The sequence below is a fragment of the Cervus elaphus genome, chromosome 26 (genome assembly GCF_910594005.1).
Source record: "Cervus elaphus chromosome 26, mCerEla1.1, whole genome shotgun sequence".
In the NCBI taxonomy this organism is placed as follows: domain Eukaryota; kingdom Metazoa; phylum Chordata; class Mammalia; order Artiodactyla; family Cervidae; genus Cervus; species Cervus elaphus.
The window spans coordinates 17,152,744-17,170,879 of NC_057840.1; the positions used below are offsets into that span (position 1 = coordinate 17,152,744).

Below are 18,136 nucleotides of genomic sequence, written 5' to 3' on the forward strand. Positions count from 1 at the left end.
ATTTTTTTTGAACTGTAATAAATATTGTTCCCTATAGAAAGAAAGAACATGACCAGAAAAATAATTTTAAAACGTGTATAATTGTTATTCTTACCATAAAGCAAGAGAGCAGTTATTCCATCTTCCTATAAATATGTTTTAGCTTTGACGTTCAGCCTACAGATAAGGAGAGTTTATAATTTCAATAAAACTAATTTTATCCCTTTTTAAGTTCTGCTTTGTCTTCACGCCCGACTAGAAATGAAAGTATCTCACTTTCCTGTCTGTGTTCATCATCTACTTCCCATGAAGAATTTTGAGACCTAGAGAGTTCAGATTTCATCTGAGTGTCTGAGTTCTATTTATTGTTTTCCTGAGTTTCTATCCTATGACTTAAAAAAACTCTAAGGAACTCAGAAAAGATGGCAGGATGAAACATCAACTCACAGTATTCTGGGTGTCTATATGGTTTACTGGGTTAGCTGTGAGGCTCCCTGGTTCTCTCACTTGGCAACATCTTTTTTTTTTGGCCGCCGCTAGTGGCCTGCAGAACTTCCCTGACCAGAAATTGAACCCCTGCCCCCTGCAATGGAAGCGTTAAGTCCTAACCATTGAACCACCAGGGAAGTCCCTGCAACATCTTTATGTGCCCCTTTCTACCAAGTAAAGAAACCTGGTCATTCAGAATTGTTCATTATATGATTTTGAAAGAATATGAACAAATGCTTTTAGTATTCTACTATCCATCACCAGAAGGTGACGGATTTATTTCATTGTATGAAATAAATGGTGAGAGTGGATATACTGTATCTAATACAAATACCTTCATATTTCTTAATCGACTGCTTGTTTTGGTGGCTATATCACCGAGGAGCTTCCTAAGAAAGGAAGAAGGGAAGACATATATTTGAGATTTCATCTCAAATGTGCATCTAAAGATGTTTTGATTCTAAATATATGCATAATTATGGAATAGCTTTAGAGTTTTAGAAATATGTTTTCTTCAAAATTAATATGATATTAGACTTCTAATGTTTTTATATGCTTCTCCCCTTTTTCTATCTCTTGTTTTTAAATCACTTTTTGAGAAATAGCTGCAATTTCATTTTCTAGAGCTTATAGAAAATTTTATTTCTGCTGCTATATTTTTAAATCCCAAGAGCTCTTCCTGTTATCTCCTTCCTTTTAAAACGTTTTCTGCTCTTTCTTTATGATACCACGTATACACTCGTCTATCTAAGAGGAGAGCGTTCTTTTACTCTCTGCATTGTCTGTTTTTCTTCTTGGTTTCTCTTCCCAACCCCAACGAATATATCTGATGGTCCTTGGCTGTCAGCTCATGATTTAAGGTTGAGACACTAAGTTACCGGGCTGGGGCTTGCCCGCTGATAGGCTCCGTTACAGATTAATTAGGAGAACCAGACATCTTGTTGGAGACTCTCAATTGTATCTAATTTTCTTTTCAGGCTGGTTTGTTTCCCAAAGAAAGGACACTTCTAATCTGAATCAACATACACAGGGGCGATGAGACGGGAGGGAATCTTACCACTCAGTACATAGATTTTTAAATTTAATTCCATTGCTTTTATCTGCTATGTACATGTCCTTTAGCCTGGTTGTCCTTCTGGTTCATCCTCTCCAGTGAGCAAACATTCTGTCTGGCCTCTTTTATAGACTTTCAGCCTATCCTCTTCTTTCCAACTTTACACACATCCCTTGTCGTTAGAAGACTCCCAAGTTGTACACTTCTGGTGTTCTACACTAAGAATCAGCTTCTTTGGGCTTTCCCCAACCACAGGCTCTTGGTTGTCAATGTTCCCTGGTCTACCAAGTCAAGGTTACAGTAGTAAACAAATATGTTTCTTTAACTTCCTGTTTCTGAAAATTTTTTATCATCTCTTATGTGTCTTCATCATTACTGTTCTTTTAGTAGGATTTCAGAAGGAAGCAAAGATACGTTTGTGTACAATCAAGTTGAGAAATTTATTCAACTTCTGTATAGTTTTTTCCATCTGGAGTACTGCAGTATGTTAGGGGTACTTTCTCCACTTGTCCTTCCCCTCATCACCTCCTATCTGTTCTATGTCTCATCTTGGGGATAGCACACAGTGTAACTTGCCTTTTCCTTTGTTAACCAACCTTGTGCATTTTATTTATTTTTCCCCAACTTTATTGAGATATAATTGACCTATAACATTGTGTAAGTTTATAATGTGTACAATGTGATGATTTGATATATGCCTATATTATAAAATAATCACCACGTATGTTTCAGAGGTAGTCGGGATTTAGTCACTGAGTTGTGTCCAGCTCTTGCAACCCCCTCGTTAGACACCATAGCTAATTTTTGCTTTTAACACAATATAGTGAATAGAGGAAGAACATTCTAATTTAATTTAATCTTCTCTTTTATGAATTGCAAAATAATTTTTTAAGAAACAAGTATGCAGTGGGCAACAGAGTTTATGAATCAAAATCTCTGAAAAAATTAAATGAATAGCAAAATGTTTATATACTCATAATTATATGCTAATCAAAATATGATTATATAATACTATATCACCTTAAGTACTTAGGTGGCACGTTTATAGACTACCTGCTAGTAAATAAATTATTGTGTTATTCTTTAAATAAAGTTGCAAAGAAAATTTTTAAAAATTTTTATATTTCATAAACAATAAAGGATAGCTACAAATTTATTAAAATTCCCAATTAAGTACATTCATACAACTATAGCTTCTTTAAGTTAATCTTAGGTTAACTAGAAGTTCTTGTTCAACTGAAGAATACTATTCTTAATTCTATCTATATTTTAAAAAATAAATTGTTTATATTTATTTTAAATTTTTAATTGCAAGCACAATATAAATTACCACCTAAAAGTTAGATCCCAAAAAGGATTTGGTTTTTAGCAGTTGCTTTCATTACTTCTCTGTACTCAATTCAGGTTTTATTCTGCAAATAATCCTTTCCAAAGTGTATTTGATTTGTCCTCCCTGTGTCCCTAACTAGAAGGGAACCACAGAAGAAAACACTGCTGAAGACATCCATTTCCATTGCTTGCGTAGACCTGATTCACTAAGAAAATAGGAAAAGGTTAAATGAAAAACATTCTAGGGAAGTTACAAACCATATAAGGGGATGGGTGAGCCACACGTGGGCGTCACTTTTTTCTTCTCTTCTCTCTTTCAACAGGGAGACACATCGCCTCTTCCTCCCACTGTCCCAGACTGTCTGCGGGCTGATGTCAGGGTGGCTCCTTCTGAGAGCCAGAATTGTTCCTTCTCTTTAGCAGACAAGAATATCACCCACGGCTTCCTCTATCCTCCTGGTTTGTATAACTCTTTTTTAGAGCAGCAGCTTAGAAAGCCCTCATCAGCTGGATGTGGGCATGTGCCTTAAACATATGCTCCCCACCAAAACTACCTGCTTGGGCTAAACTAGCTGCCCAGGAGGCTTCCAGTGGTTGTGGGCCAGCCTGGAGCAGCGCAGCAGCTATAATAAAAACTAATAAATTTTGCACTGGGAACCACACATCAGCTCTGATCTGGCCCAGATGTTCAGAGAGTTCGGCAGGTTTAAGTTTAATTTTAAAACTGAAGTCTCTTTGGAGAAGGACACAAGCGTCTAAAAAAACAATTTTTTTTCCTGATGACTGGCCAAGCTAAGGCTTGCGTGGAGAATGCAGCTGTGAGTATGAAGACAAATCAGACTAGAATTTGGGCCTTTTGCTCATGCTGTATACCCAACAGCTTTAGACTGCGGATTAAGCAGCTGAATGAACCTGAAATATTTTTTCAGAAAGCTTTTCTCTTGGGAACATGCAAAAAGCCGGTGTGATTTTTCTAAAACTCAAATCTCTGTTCAGCAAGGGTTGTCATTTCCTTAATTTACTCAAGAGGTTTTCAACAATTTTAACTTCTGGGAAAGGGTTTTCTCCAGATATTTGACTTCAGTTTTCTGGAAGCCATAACCAAAGAGGTCACTTTAAAGATTTATAATTCAGAGATTCTGAGGCTTACAGTGGGGGAGAAAAAGCTCAATGAAAGCAAGTATTACATTGATGTAAAATTCCTAACAGAATTAGGATCATAAACTGATGTATCTTACTACAATCTCTAGAGACAATTAGAGCTCCATCAAATGTATGTAAACCCTAGGACAAATCTTAAATAGTTGCAACATTTGATCAACAAAAATTTTTAAGTTGACCCATCAAAATACTGTCCGTTAAGCCTTAAGATACTGGTTGATTTATAAATGTTTGCCTTGATAAGGAAATGAAATTACAAGCTAAACAGCTTGTCTCAAAAAATATTAAGGCTAGAATGAAACTCCCTTCTAATTTTCCATTACAAATTCTGTTAGCAATTCCATTCTGGGCAAATTTTTATTTTTCTCTGAAAAGTAGATAATGTTTATTGACTTTCCAACTTTCAGAATTTAATTTAAAAAGGAGAAAAGTCATAGAGGATCTGAGGACTGTGAACAGCATGTGAAATCTTAAAGAAAAAAGCCAAAAAATCTTGCTTCTCTTTGCCTTTCAGTGCCCATACATTGGCCTTTCAATAGAGTATTAGTTAAGGTAGCCAAGTGCAGTTTAAATATAAATCGTGTTATAAGAAACACTCAGAAGTTTGCAGGAATTTAAATCCTCTCAATATTTCGGTGAGAGATGCTATGAGACAAACGAAGCACAGAGGGACATAGCGTATTGCCCAAGTGGGTCAGCTGGTGGGCAGCAGAGCTGGGGTTCCAACCCCAGGAGTCTGGGTCCAGAGTACACACACCCAGCGCACACTCTGCTAGACGTCATGTCCATGAGTTTTCAAAGCCAATCATTTGTGTTGTCGGCAGTCTTCATTGAGTTAAAAATTTCTTTCTTAAGAAAATTTTATTTTGGAATAATTATCACAGCATTATTATCTTCTGTATATTCAATAACGATGCTTTCCTATCAGTATTATATTTGCTTTAGAAACTGCTGTAACAAATTATCCACAGACTCAATGGCTTAAAGCGACAGAGCTTTATTCTCTCAAAGTTCTAGAGGCCAGAAGTCTGAAATTAGGGTGTCAACAGGGCCACACTCTCTTTACGGGAGAGAATCTAGGGGAGGATCCTTCTTTAGGTCTTCCAGCGTCTGGGGGCTCCAGGTGTTGCTTGGCTTGGAGCTGAATCAGTCAGTCTCTGCCTCCATCCTCACATGGCCTTCTCCTCCAAATCTCTCCTCTTTTCAACCCTCCCTCTCTGGTGCAACCCCATAGACGGCAGCCCATGAGGCTCCCCCATCCCTGGGGTTCTCCAGGCATGAACACTGGAGTAGGTTGCTATTTCCTTCTCCAATGCATGAAAGTGAAAGTGAAGTCGCTCAGTCGTGTCCGACTCCTTAGCGACCCCATGGACTGCAGCCCACCAGGCTCCTCTGTCCATGGGATTCTCCAGGCAAGAGTACTGGAGTGGGGCGCCAGTGCCTTCTCCCCTTTATGAGGATACCAGTCACTAAAGGGATTCTCTGGTGACTCATTTGGTAGAGAATCTGCCTGCAAGGCAGCAGACCGGGGTTCAATCCTTGGGTCGGGAAGATCCCCTGGAGAAGGAAATGCAGCCCACTCCAGTACTCTTGCCTGGGGAACTCCATGGACAGAGGAGCCTGGTGGGCTACAGTCCATGGGTCCCAAAGAGTTGGGCACAACTGAGCAACTAAAAGGTTCACTTTCCTTGTAAATTCAGTATAATCTTATCTTGAAGCCTTAATTTAATTGCATTTGTGAAGACACTATTTTCCTACCTATCACCTTCTGAGGTGATGGGACGATAGGACGTGGACATATCTTCTTGAGGGTCACCAACCATCTGCAAGGTACCAGACGCATAAGCCTGCCTGCATCATGAGTGATGTCTACCAGAGAGTGCCCTGTGACTCTGTGTTTTGTGTGTTATTAAATTTACACTAATATGTAATAGTAATAGGCCTATTATATAGAATGCCATATTTTCTTTAGTAGCTAGAGTTAATAAGATTTATTTGTTTTGCAGCAAACAATAGAACTTCCAATAGTCAATATGATGCTTTAATTACAAGTAATTTGGTCCCTATGTATGAAGCATTCAAAAGTAAGTATACACTTAGATTATTAATTTTGGTGACTCTTTGAACTTATGAACTAGACACATCCTTAACTGAAATTTGTTTCTGTTAATAGTCATTTTGTTCTTATGTTTTAAATATAGAAACAGGAAGGATATCTAACATAAATTTTTTTCACCTTACTTGAACTTTGGGTGACTTGTGGCTAGAAATTTGATAATATTTTAATCCTAATTTTACTGTAAAGAGCTAATCACAAAATAAAACTTTAAAAAATTGTACACATTTGTATTTCTATATATACAATTGTATATAATAATGCAAATGTATTATTTCTATAAAAAATAAAATTTTACTGACACTTACCGTAAATAAATGAAATGTGTCTGCCCTGAGTCGTAATTAAAAAGGCAGTATGTATGTTCTGACTATTGTTTAATACTGTCTCCAAAGCAATTCAGCCCTAGGAAGGCCTTTGGAGACATATTTAACTATAATTTCAAGACTGCAACTACATCAACAACAAAACCTACCATGGTTGTGGCTGTTTAGTTTTGCTGCTTAGAGTGTTTTGCAGAATTCCTCAATGACCACTGACAAGTATTGAAATAAAATTGGATGCTATTTAAATGTACCTGTTTATAATAGAAAATAGTTCCATGTTCAGTAAAGGTAGATATTTTAAGCACTTTATTCCTTTATTTTTAGCCATGTGGAATTACTTCCATAGTGTTCTCCTTGTAAAATATGCCATGGAAAGAAATGGAGTCAATGTGGTTAGTGGACCAATATTTGATTATGATTATGATGGTCATTTTGATGCTCCAGATGAAATTGCAGAGTAAGTAATTTGAAACCAAATGGACATTTTGATTTAGCAATAGGGTATCATAAGGGGAAACCTAAATATTTTAAATTAAAACAGTATTCTATTACATAACATATTTATGTAGAGATATAATTGTTGACTATTTTCAACTAGTCTGTCAAAAGACTTCACAAAATTTTTATATGGTAAATATTTAAACCAACAGGCAAAGAAAAAAAATGTCTAGGAAAGGTTTAGCAAATTTTTTATTTGGAAAATGTCTAAACTAATGAGAAAGGAAAACATAGTTTTGTCGAGGCTAAGGAAGTAGGGAATGCCCACTGTGCTATCAGAAAGCAGAGAACCAGTTCAGCAATAAATAAAAAAAATCAAGAAGTGACTATTCAAAATATTGCCCAATATTCCGAATAGTGGATGATTCATGAAAGTATCTCCCAGGAGAGATTACAGGCTTCCTGTAGAAAACTAGTCCTGTTTATCTTTATAAACTTTATATTTACAACTGTCTTTGTAAACTAAGCTGTATATTTTTGAACTAAACCTGGTCATACAGATTGCTGGGAGTTACTCCTGAATCTAGGACACAGGAACAGAGAACTGAAGTGTCATCCATGATTTTTCTATTATCCAAATAGACTGTACTAAACTACTGTAATGCCTAACCCTAGACTATGTAAAGCAATGATCTCTACTTATACCTTCTGATAAGATAACATTTATGACCACTAATTTAGCTTGTCACCTTTCAAATTTTGTTTGCCTTGTCCTTATGTCAGTGTTTATTGATCCTGTCTTTCACCATTTAATAATTCTAGCAAATGCTTTGATAGCACTTTACTCCATGCTAGGTACGCTTCTAAGCATTTACAGATACTTCATTTAATCTGAGAAAGATCCTCATGTTAGATTCCATTAGCTCCCATTTAGAAAAAGAAATTGAAGCCCAGAGTGGTTAAGAAACTTGTGTAAGTTCCACAGTTAAGTAGTAAAGCCAGAACCCAGGCGGTCTAACTCTGATTCTAAATCACAGGAACATAGGACTACTAATACCAGTTCATTTTCCTTTTAGTGGACTCACACTAATAGCTTACCTTTATTTTGCACTTGAAACTTTTAAAGGCACTTTTATATTTGTTATTTGAGACTAAAGGACTGTCAAGTCAGTTGTATGAATTTATCCCTGTCTATGCTGTGAAAATGGTACCACAGGATCAGCTCCATGTTAAAGTTGAGGAAACTTAGAAAGTCATAGAATATTAGAGGATTAGTACACATCCAAGGTCTAGGAGAAGTGTGCAGCTAGTCTTGGAATCCCAGATCCTTCATTCCCAGCCCTTGCTCTATTAGGAAATGTCACTAGGAAGTATAAAGTCAACAAAACTAGGAGGCAGAATATCATGCTCAGCTTTTCTTTGTATTCTAATATTTTCCATGATAGAATGACCAAGCTTGGACCTAAATCTTGATTCTGGCTCAATAAGACTTAAAAATGTGTGATAAGATTTTATATTTTCTATTTATTTACTTTCTTTAGCTATAATTTGACCTTGATGTTTCTTTTAAAAAGATGTATATATATGGACATTTATAATCTTCAGAAGGAAAAGTATAATAACATAAAGTGTTTTCAATTATGTTTTTAGTTATGCAGTCAACACCAGTGTTCCCATCCCAACACACTACTTTGTGGTGTTGACTAGTTGTAAAAATCAGAGCCAAACCCCTGATGCCTGCCCTGGGTGGTTGGACGTCTTACCCTTTGTCATCCCTCACCGACCTACCAACGTGGAAAGTTGTCCCGTGAGTATGCCCCCAGAGAGGCCCTGGCCCCAGAAAAAATGATTTGTCGAGCTCATCTGGGCTTTCATAAAAGTGATTCTTACTACAGTACATATTTTAGGTGTTTCCTAGGTTAGAATTGTACCAAATGTGACCTTATTTTTGAACTTTCCCTTAGACTACTGATCTCTATGTAATTAATATTAATTTAAACATGAATATCTAAATATTAATTTAAACATGCAAATGCTTACATGAACATGTGTTTATATATGCATGTCATATATATTTTATTTAGATCTACTTTACTCACATTCACTAGTAAGGGAAGGGTTGTAGCTTATTAATCTTTTATTCTGAATGCATACCTTAAGATTCTGTCCCAAAGTTGGCACAAAATTAATGTTTCTTAAGTGAATATGTAAATATAAAAATCCCATCAACTTGAAATGTGAGGTCTGAAAATATATATATACATTCAGTTCAGTTCAGTTCAGTCGCTCAGTTGTGTCCGACTCTTTGTGACCCCATGAATTGCAGCACGCCAGGCCTATATATATATATATATATATATATACATATATTTTCCTAAATATATATATATATTTACAAAATAAGTTGGTTCAAATGACATTCCTTGTATAACATCATGTGTTAGGCCACTTAAAAATCTTGTGGATCAAGGCAAATTACATGTAAATATTTACTTTGACTTCATATATGTTCTTCATAGAAAAAATATGCATCCTGGTAATTGGTCTTTACTGAAGTCATTCAACAAATATATTGAATATATTGTAACTGCACAGTATCACAACAGATACCTTTTAGAATGCACCAGGGAGGAATATATTGTCTCTGCCCTCAAGGAGTTCATATATAACTTTGATATGTAAATGATATATGTAGATGAGATTCAGACACATTAATGAGTTAGTTGATCATATAAGAATTATTTTAAAAATTAGAAAGTAAGAGACACTACAAAGTTGGGATTCATTGCTAAATACTGTTATAAGGATTTACTGTTTCAAATTCAAAACACATCTGGCTGGAATAATCAATAATGGTTACATAAACTGAGGTGGAAGTAAGGCCCTAAAAGATGGGCATTATTTGAATAGAGTGAAACGATTAGAAAGACTTTTCCATGGAGATAATGAAGGGAGGGACTTGGTAACTGCCTGGATGCAAGAGCCAAAGGAAAATGGAGAGTCAAAGCTGAATCAGAGATTTTAAATGTAGACAATTAGGAAAAAGAAAGGGAAGTTAAGAATGAGAACTATTTTGGCAGGTAGGTAAGATAATCAAGAGTAGGCACATCTGATTTGTAGAAATGGGCGTTCACATGGAAAATCCCATGGCCTATTAGAGATGTATTAAAGCTTAGGTTCTAGGCCAGGTTGAGATTCCTCTCTATTGTTTCAGGTATTGAACATGTAACTGCCTTCACCATGCTATATACTCTGGGCAATACACAAATAAATCAGACATGAATTATAGCAAAAAAAAAAAAAAGGCTCATAGTCTAGCACTGAGAAGCCTAGTCAAATAGGGGAAAGAAAAATAAGTGGCACAAGAGAGACAGGTAAAACTGTTGTAAGATTTCAAAGGAGAAATACTTCCTGGTAAGGAAAGCAACATTCTAGCTGAGTCTTGAAGATAGGGTTTGAACTTGAGTGTTTGATGGTTGTTTTCACTGACTAGAAATGGAGGGCAAAGGTCAGAGGCTAAGCAATGGATCACTCAGTCCTAGGACCGTGAAGAGTTTCCAAACAAGAAGCTATCAGGAGATGTATAGTTGAAACTCTTCCTATTTGTCTTGTAAGAAGTTTATTTAGTTTAGACAAGGGGAAGCTATCATTATGTATTTCCTCTTCTAGTGGCAGACTTTGGTGACTGATACTCTTGGTTTGATACTCTTTTCCACTCAATCAGGAATAAATAGTTCTTTACCATAGAGGTTCTAGGTAGCCATTCGTAATGGGTGTGCAAAGAAGAAACTATTTGCTATCCCTGGTTTAGGCCCTTATTACCTTCTATTAGGACTTTTGAAAATGAATTTTAAGTAGTTTCATTGTCTCCTGTCCTTTCCCCCTTTACCTCTGTATACCACAACCAAGTTCCTGATCTTAAAATTTAGCTTTTCATTACGAGTATTTTCTCATCTGCAAACTTTGATTATCTGTCTATCCTGAATAAAAGTCCTGTACAAAAACAACAAAAATCTCCCAGCCTGTACTTAAGGCTTTTCACAATTTACCCTCAGTTGACTTTGCAGACCCAAGTTCCAGGCTAACTGAAGTTCTTGAAATTACTTGACCAGCTCTTAGTTTTCCCTACCTCCATGACCTTGCTCATGAGCTTCTCTCTTCTAGAATGTCTTTCTTTTCTATCTGCTAAAAATTCCACCTACACGTCAAGGTAAAGCACAAATGGTGCAAAGCTTTCCCCGTGCATCCACAGTGGAGATGATCTCAAAATTAATAAGGCATCATTTCTATTGACTAAGACATGAAGACCAACAAGCTGGACATATTCCAAGATTTTAAAGAATTGACAGGGTAGTAATCAGGGCATGACATTGGATAAACAGAACGGTGAGACATAATATGATGAATATGAAACAATCTATGATTATAAGAGAGGCTATGACATTGTTCCATGTGACTGTCAATTTGATATGAAGGAGAGAACAGACAGGATAATAAAGTCAGGTAACTGAAAATTTAGGTGTGACTGGCCAAGAAATACAGAAAATGATCAGTTGTTTTGTGAAGGATAAATTTGTTGTTTGTGGTCCTTCAATAGAGAAACCAGTTGAATACCTAAGAGGCTACAGTAGAGAATAGAATGCAAATACACGGGTTTTGGAGTTGAATATCTGAGTTCATTTACTGATTTGTCCTCTTTGGGGAAACAGCTGAGTGTCACTTTCCTCAAATGTATGAAACAATTCACCCCCTAATGATCTTGTTGTGAAAATTAAATATTTCATATAGACTCCTAAGAATTCTCAATAAACAGTAAGCAAATGGCAGTCATTGTAAAGAAATCACATTTCATGAAGGAGTTACATTCTAAAGTCAATATAAAGTGAAATCTCGTATACAGATAAAATCACCTAGAATCAAATCACCAAGAAAATACAGTACCTACACAAGCTATACCTTGAAAAGAAAGTTAAAGTGTTAGTCACTCAGTTATGTCTGACTCCTTGTAACCCCATGGACTGTTGCCCACCAGGCTTATCTGTCCATGGAATTCTCCAGGCAAGAATGCTGGAGTGGGTTGCCATTCTCTTTTCCAGAGGATCTTCCTGACCCAGGGATAGAACCTGGGTTTCCTGCATTGCAGACAGATTCTCTACTGTTTGAATGATGTAGAATCCGCCCACACTTCCACTAGTATTAGAACAAGTAATTGTGCTTTAAGCACCGGTGAAATAGTTAGCTTGCTTTAAGGGTCATATTGTATGAAAATTCTGCATTTTTAAATATTCTAATCACTGAGTCTGTGGAGGTACTCACACTGCAAGAGGTTGGAGGCAACTGACACCAGCTGTAGAAATGGTAGATTCACAATTCCACCTCACACTTGATGTAGAGAACTTGATTCTTATTTTCTTTCTTCCTTTGTTCTCCATCATTTCTTCCCTCTTCCTCCCTTTCCTTTTTTCCCTTAGCTTTGTAGTATTAAATTCCTGTCAGATAAATGAGAGTGTTGCTATAAGTCCACGTGACTATCTGCATTTTAACTTAGTATATGTTGGAAATGAAATTGTGTATGAGCTTAGTCGCTCAGTTGTATCCAGCTCTTTGTGACCCTGTGGACTGTAGCCTGCCAGACTTCTCTGTTCGTGGAATTCTCCAGGCCAAATACTGGAGTGGGTAGCCATTCTCTTCTCTCGGGGATCTTCCTGGCCCAGGGATCGAACCAAGGTCTCCTGCGTTGTAGGCAGATTCTTTACCATCTGAGCTACCAGGGAAGCCTCGAAATGTAATTGGGGGTATACAATTGTCTTGTAAATGGAATTGGGGATAAGACAATACAGGTATGGAACTTAGAGGAGATCCGCATTATAGAGATAGATTTTGTATTAAATCACAGGAGTGAAATGAAATTGCCAAATGGAAGAAAGTAGAGAGAAGAGGTCCAAAAATCAGACATCTGTTCTTCTAGGAGGGCAAAAAACTACAGTAAGGTGAGGAAACAGAAGGTGTCATTGAATAAGGGAGCAGAGCTATGGAAGATAAAGAAGGAACTTTCAGAACAGCTAAGGGAAAGGGCTACAAAAATTCCGCTAAGTTAGGTCATCCTCGTCTAGATGGTTTCATTAGGGTGATGCCAGCAATGACCAGACTATAAGTGAATAAGGAAGTATCTGATATCACCTCAAAAAACTTACAAATTTAGTTTTATTTGGGGTATATATAATACTTCTATTTATGTAATAGGTGTAATACATATAGATTAATAAATGGATTATATAAATGATCAAAAGCATATATTTAAATATGGTTCATAGAAAATATACACAAGGCTTCTTTTCTTTGGGGATGCATTGGTACGGCTAGAGCAGTTGTCTATAGCTGAATCTGTTCAGATTGGTTGGTGCTGGTGAACTATCTGATATGAAATAGCTTGAGTATTACCCCTGCCTAGGTATAATTATGTTGTTCTTTAAGATCACTTCTTTGCAGTTTTACAAAAGATTGTCAGGTGTTCACTAAACATTCAGTTAGATGGATACCAAAGAAGCCAGGAGAAAATAGAATAATAAAAGCCAAATGGGAGAAAACTTCATGGAAAAAGTGATCAACACCATTCAATGTTGCTAAAATGTGAAAAAGTGAAATGAAAGTCGCTCAGTCGTGTCCGACTCTTTGCCACCCCATGCACTATACAGTCCACGGAATTCTCCAGTATTCTGGAGTAGCCTTTCCCTTCTCCAGGGGATCTTCCTGATCCAGGAATTGAACCTCGGTCTCCTGCATTGCAAGTGGATTCTTTACCAATTGAACTATGAGGGAAGCCCTAAAGAGTGAAGGCAGGAAGAAAAGACTGAATTTGATTCCCATTAGAACTATGAGTTAAAATTATCACATCACATATTTATTTAAAAAACAATAACTCACCTCATGAATCTTACCTGGAAACATATTTTAGAGGTTTGAAAGAGTGATTTCCTCTTATACTTCCTCTGGCTCAAACAGTAGCTGCCTATTTTAAACTTGCATATTTAAAAAACAAGTGAACAAGTATGCTAAAGTCAATTGAAAGTTATTCATGCAGGCTCATCTAATTAACAAACTTGTACTTTCTTACTTTAAAAAGTAGCTAGAAATTTAGCAACTTCATATGACTGTCAGAAAAGTCAAAAATAAAGAATAAGGAATTTCATAGCAATCCATGGCTCCAAATTATTGAACTAACCCATATATACATACAGTATTTATGGTAGAATTTTTTTACCATGCTATTTATATTTTTTTCAGTATACTGTTTTTTATATTTAGTTAAAAACCTACTGAAAGTCAAATGGCCAAGAAATAGCTGAAAAGACAGTCAATAATACTCAGAGTAATAAACTTTAAACATGGATAAAGCACTATTTCACAACATGGTTTGGCAAGGATGAGGGGAAATGGAGATTATCCTCCACTGTCAGTGGACGTGTAAATTGTTATATACACTTTGAGGAGTGTTAGGTTTACCATTTGGTAAAGTTGCATATACTCTGTGACCCAGCAATTTCATTTATATATCCTAGAAACTCATGTTCTTAAACATAGAAGACAATTTATTCATGACGCTATTATTTATAATGCCAAAAATACTATCAATATGTCAGTGAAAATATAAACTGAGCTGCCACAAACCATAGCTAAAAGTAGATGATTTAACTAGATTTAGATATTTCACTATGAATAGATTACAAACATAAAATTGCATGAAAAAGTATAGAATCTCATTTATATAAATTTGAAAACATAAATCAATGCTATGTATTTTATATTGTTGTTCAGTAAAAGCTAAAAAAACACAGCCTAGATTCACACTGACTCATGACAATGATTAGCTCTGAATAAGACTTGACTTCATCTTTAATGTTTCATTTCTTTAAAAAAGTTATATCTGAAGTAAATATAAAAATGGCTCTCTATTTTATGACAGTCTGTATTTGCTATTGTATAGTTTGTACTTTTGTTTCTCTTTTTATGTTAACGTACAACAAAATGTAGCTCTATCAAATTAAGATTTAAGGCAATAAAAACCATAAGAACAAATATCGAATCAATGAGTTGGACATTTTAAGCTAATATAATGTTGTATGTTGCTCAGAAAAAAACAAGCAAACAAAAAAACCACAGGAAAAAGGACTTCTAAGTAATAAAAGAATTTTCTGTTAATGAAAAACCATGTTATAGGGGAAATAATCTTTTGCTTTTCTGTTTCAGGAATATAAAGCAGAATCTCTTTGGGTTGAAGAAAGATTCAATGCACATACTGCCCGCGTGCGTGATGTGGAACTTCTTACTGGACTTGACTTTTACCAGGATAAAGGACAGCCTGTCTCTGAAATTTTGCAACTAAAGACGTATTTACCCACATTTGAAACTGTTATTTAACTTAATATATGAAACAACTTTGGCAAATTGTGAATTATTTTTTCCTGTTGAAGACCATAAAATAACATTTTCTATTTTCCTTAACTCCTCTAAAAGCTGTATTGTGTAATTTTAATTATTCTTTTCTCTTTTTCATTTCTATAAAAATATGATGCACAGACTGTGCTATGTTATTCCTTCCTTATTATCTAATTTATAATCCTTGGCTATCTTTTTCTTCCCAGCATTATCTAAATGGAAAGCAGAGTATGAAAAGTAGGTCTCACTTTTGAATCGAAACAATTCTACATCATTTTTGTTATAAAACTTTTTACACTGAGCAATCAGGCAATATGTATTAAAATAAAAAAATACACATTGCCTTCATTCAATAATTTCATTTGTAAAAGTGGTGCCAACAGATATACTTTGTACAAATGTGTGAAAGTATCATCTTTTATGAAGACAAGCAGTAGCGGTGGCTAAGTTGTTAAGTCGTGTCCAGCTCTTGTGACCTCATGGAGAGTAGCCCGCCCAGCTCCTATATCCATGAGATTTCCCAGGCAAAAACACTGGAGTGGCTTGCCATTTCCTTCTGCATACAAAGACCAGAAAATAACCTGAAAGTCTTGTTGAGCAAATTATATGCGTGCATGCTAAGTCGCTTCAATTGTGTCTGACTGTTTGCGATGCTATAGACCAGTCCATCAGGCTCCTCTGTCCATGGGATTCTCCAGCAAGAATACTGGAGTGGGTTGCCATTTGCTACTCCAGGGGATCTTCCCAACCGAGGGACTGAACTCACAACTCATGTTTCCTGCATTTCCAGGTGATTTTTTTTTACCGTTAGCATCACCTGGGAAGCCCAGGTGAGCAAATGATGGAGTTTATTCAAACAAACAATGGAATGTGATTCCACTGCTATAAACAAAGAAGTTGGTCTATATATTGATGGCTATTGTTAAATGAAGCGCAAAGAATGGTAGAATAGCATGTATAGTATGTTATCATTTTTAAGGGACTGGCAAAACTTCTTTTTAAGTGAAAGTGTTAGTCTCTCGGTTGTGTCCGACTCTTTGCGATCCCGTGGACTGTAGCCCACCAGGCTCCTCTGTCCATGGGATTCTTCAGGCAAGAATACTGGAGTGGGTTGCCATTTCCTTCTCCAGGGGATCTCCCCAACCCAGGGGTTGAACTTGTGTCTCCTGCATTGCAGTCATATTCTTCACTATCTAAGCCAATCTCTTTAAGCTGCTGCTGCTGCTGCTAAGTCGCTTCAGTCATGTCCGACTCTGGGAGAGCTGGATAATAAAAGTTTTTAGGCCATACAATATGTTGCAACTACTCAACTCTGTTAACACATCAAGGAAGTAGTCATAGATGATATATAAAAGGAATTGGTTCAACTGTGTTTCACTAAAACTTTATTTACAAAAACAGATGCGGGCTAGAGTTGGTCCATGGACTGCAATTTGTCAACCCTTGATTTATGTCTTAAGCCAGGGTGACACAAATTAATACTGAGAGATGGAGATAAAATTTTCATTTTGTGCCCTTTGACATTGCCAAAAATTAAAAAAAAACACTTACTTCATATATATGTATCTGTTTAGTTTTTCAAAATGTGAATTTTTAAAATTTATTTATTTTTTATTGAAAAATAATTACTTTACAGAATTTTGCTGTTAAATGTGATTATTAAGCAAAGAGATCCCAGTACTCATTTGGTGGGTAATAGTATTGGTCAAATTTTAGAATTTGCAGACTGACAATGTTCCAGACTCATTTCTGATATATATATACCAGTTCATCCAAGGGACACAGGCTTTGTTGGTAACAAAAAGTCTTGTGGCCTGAGTTTCAAAAAGTTATTACTATTACTATTATGACTTCAACTGAATTAATTACAGCTAAGTTAAACGCTAGCTTGGGGTCATTGGATTTTTATTAACTCCACATGAAGAGTTGGATTTAAAATGTACAATACAGAGAGGCTGATGAAAGACAAGAGAAAAGATGGAAACTGTTTCCAGCTATGTGTCAGTCAAAAATGTTGATGCCCTGTATATACACAGAGTTCCTCCCATCAGTGGTCCCTGGCCCCACCGTGACCTGTAAAATCACATATTTTTGCAAAAAGATCGTGTAATATACTTTTTTTGGTATCATTAGCTCATTAAAAAGATATGTATGTGTAAAATCATTCTGAAGGAAAGACAATGAGTTAACAATTAACGGAATTACAGGAGATTTACAATTGCTAATTTATAACTTTCATTATGTAGTCTGGTTTTTATGTTTTTATAATGAACTTGTTTGTAAAAATGTAAAAAATACAGTTAGTTGCATTTAAAGAAATATTTATTTAGAAAGAATTTGAAAGACAGAAAGGTTGTAAGAATAGCATAAAGAACTCTGTATAACCTCCACCCACCTTTACTAATTGTTAATATTCTCACTATGTATATTTATGGATAGCTTTAATTTTTACCCTGAACTTTCTGAGTGTACATTGGAATCATCATTCCCATTTATGCAGCAAAAGTTCAGGGTGTATCTCCTAAGATCAAGGACATTCATACAACCACAGTCAGGAAGTTTAATGATGATACAATATCATTTTTTAATTTCCAGATCAAATCTAGTTTTTTTTTCTCACCTTCAGTTATGTCCTTTAAAATATTTATTTTCTGTGACCCCCCCTCACCACACAGAATCATGCATTGCATTAAGTTTTCTTTCCTCTTTGGTACAACATTTCCTCAGCCCCTACCAGGTAATGTTAACATTTTGAAGAGTCGATTTATTTTGTAGGCTGTTCCTCAGTTTGGGTTTCTCTGATATTTT

General features: G+C 35.9%; 1 protein-coding gene across 1 annotated transcript in view; it reads left to right on the forward strand.

Annotated features, from left to right (window-relative positions):
- ENPP3 (ectonucleotide pyrophosphatase/phosphodiesterase 3) overlaps window positions 1-15,468 on the forward strand; it is an 80,185-nt gene extending 64,717 nt beyond the window's left edge. The window contains exons 21-25 of the mRNA XM_043888245.1: window positions 3,175-3,310; window positions 6,019-6,096; window positions 6,779-6,911; window positions 8,543-8,699; window positions 15,140-15,468. Coding sequence (XP_043744180.1) covers window positions 3,175-3,310; window positions 6,019-6,096; window positions 6,779-6,911; window positions 8,543-8,699; window positions 15,140-15,310 — 675 coding nt within the window. The 3' untranslated portion in view covers window positions 15,311-15,468. The remainder of the gene's footprint in view (window positions 1-3,174; window positions 3,311-6,018; window positions 6,097-6,778; window positions 6,912-8,542; window positions 8,700-15,139) is intronic.
- The last annotated feature ends 2,668 nt before the right edge of the window (window positions 15,469-18,136 follow it).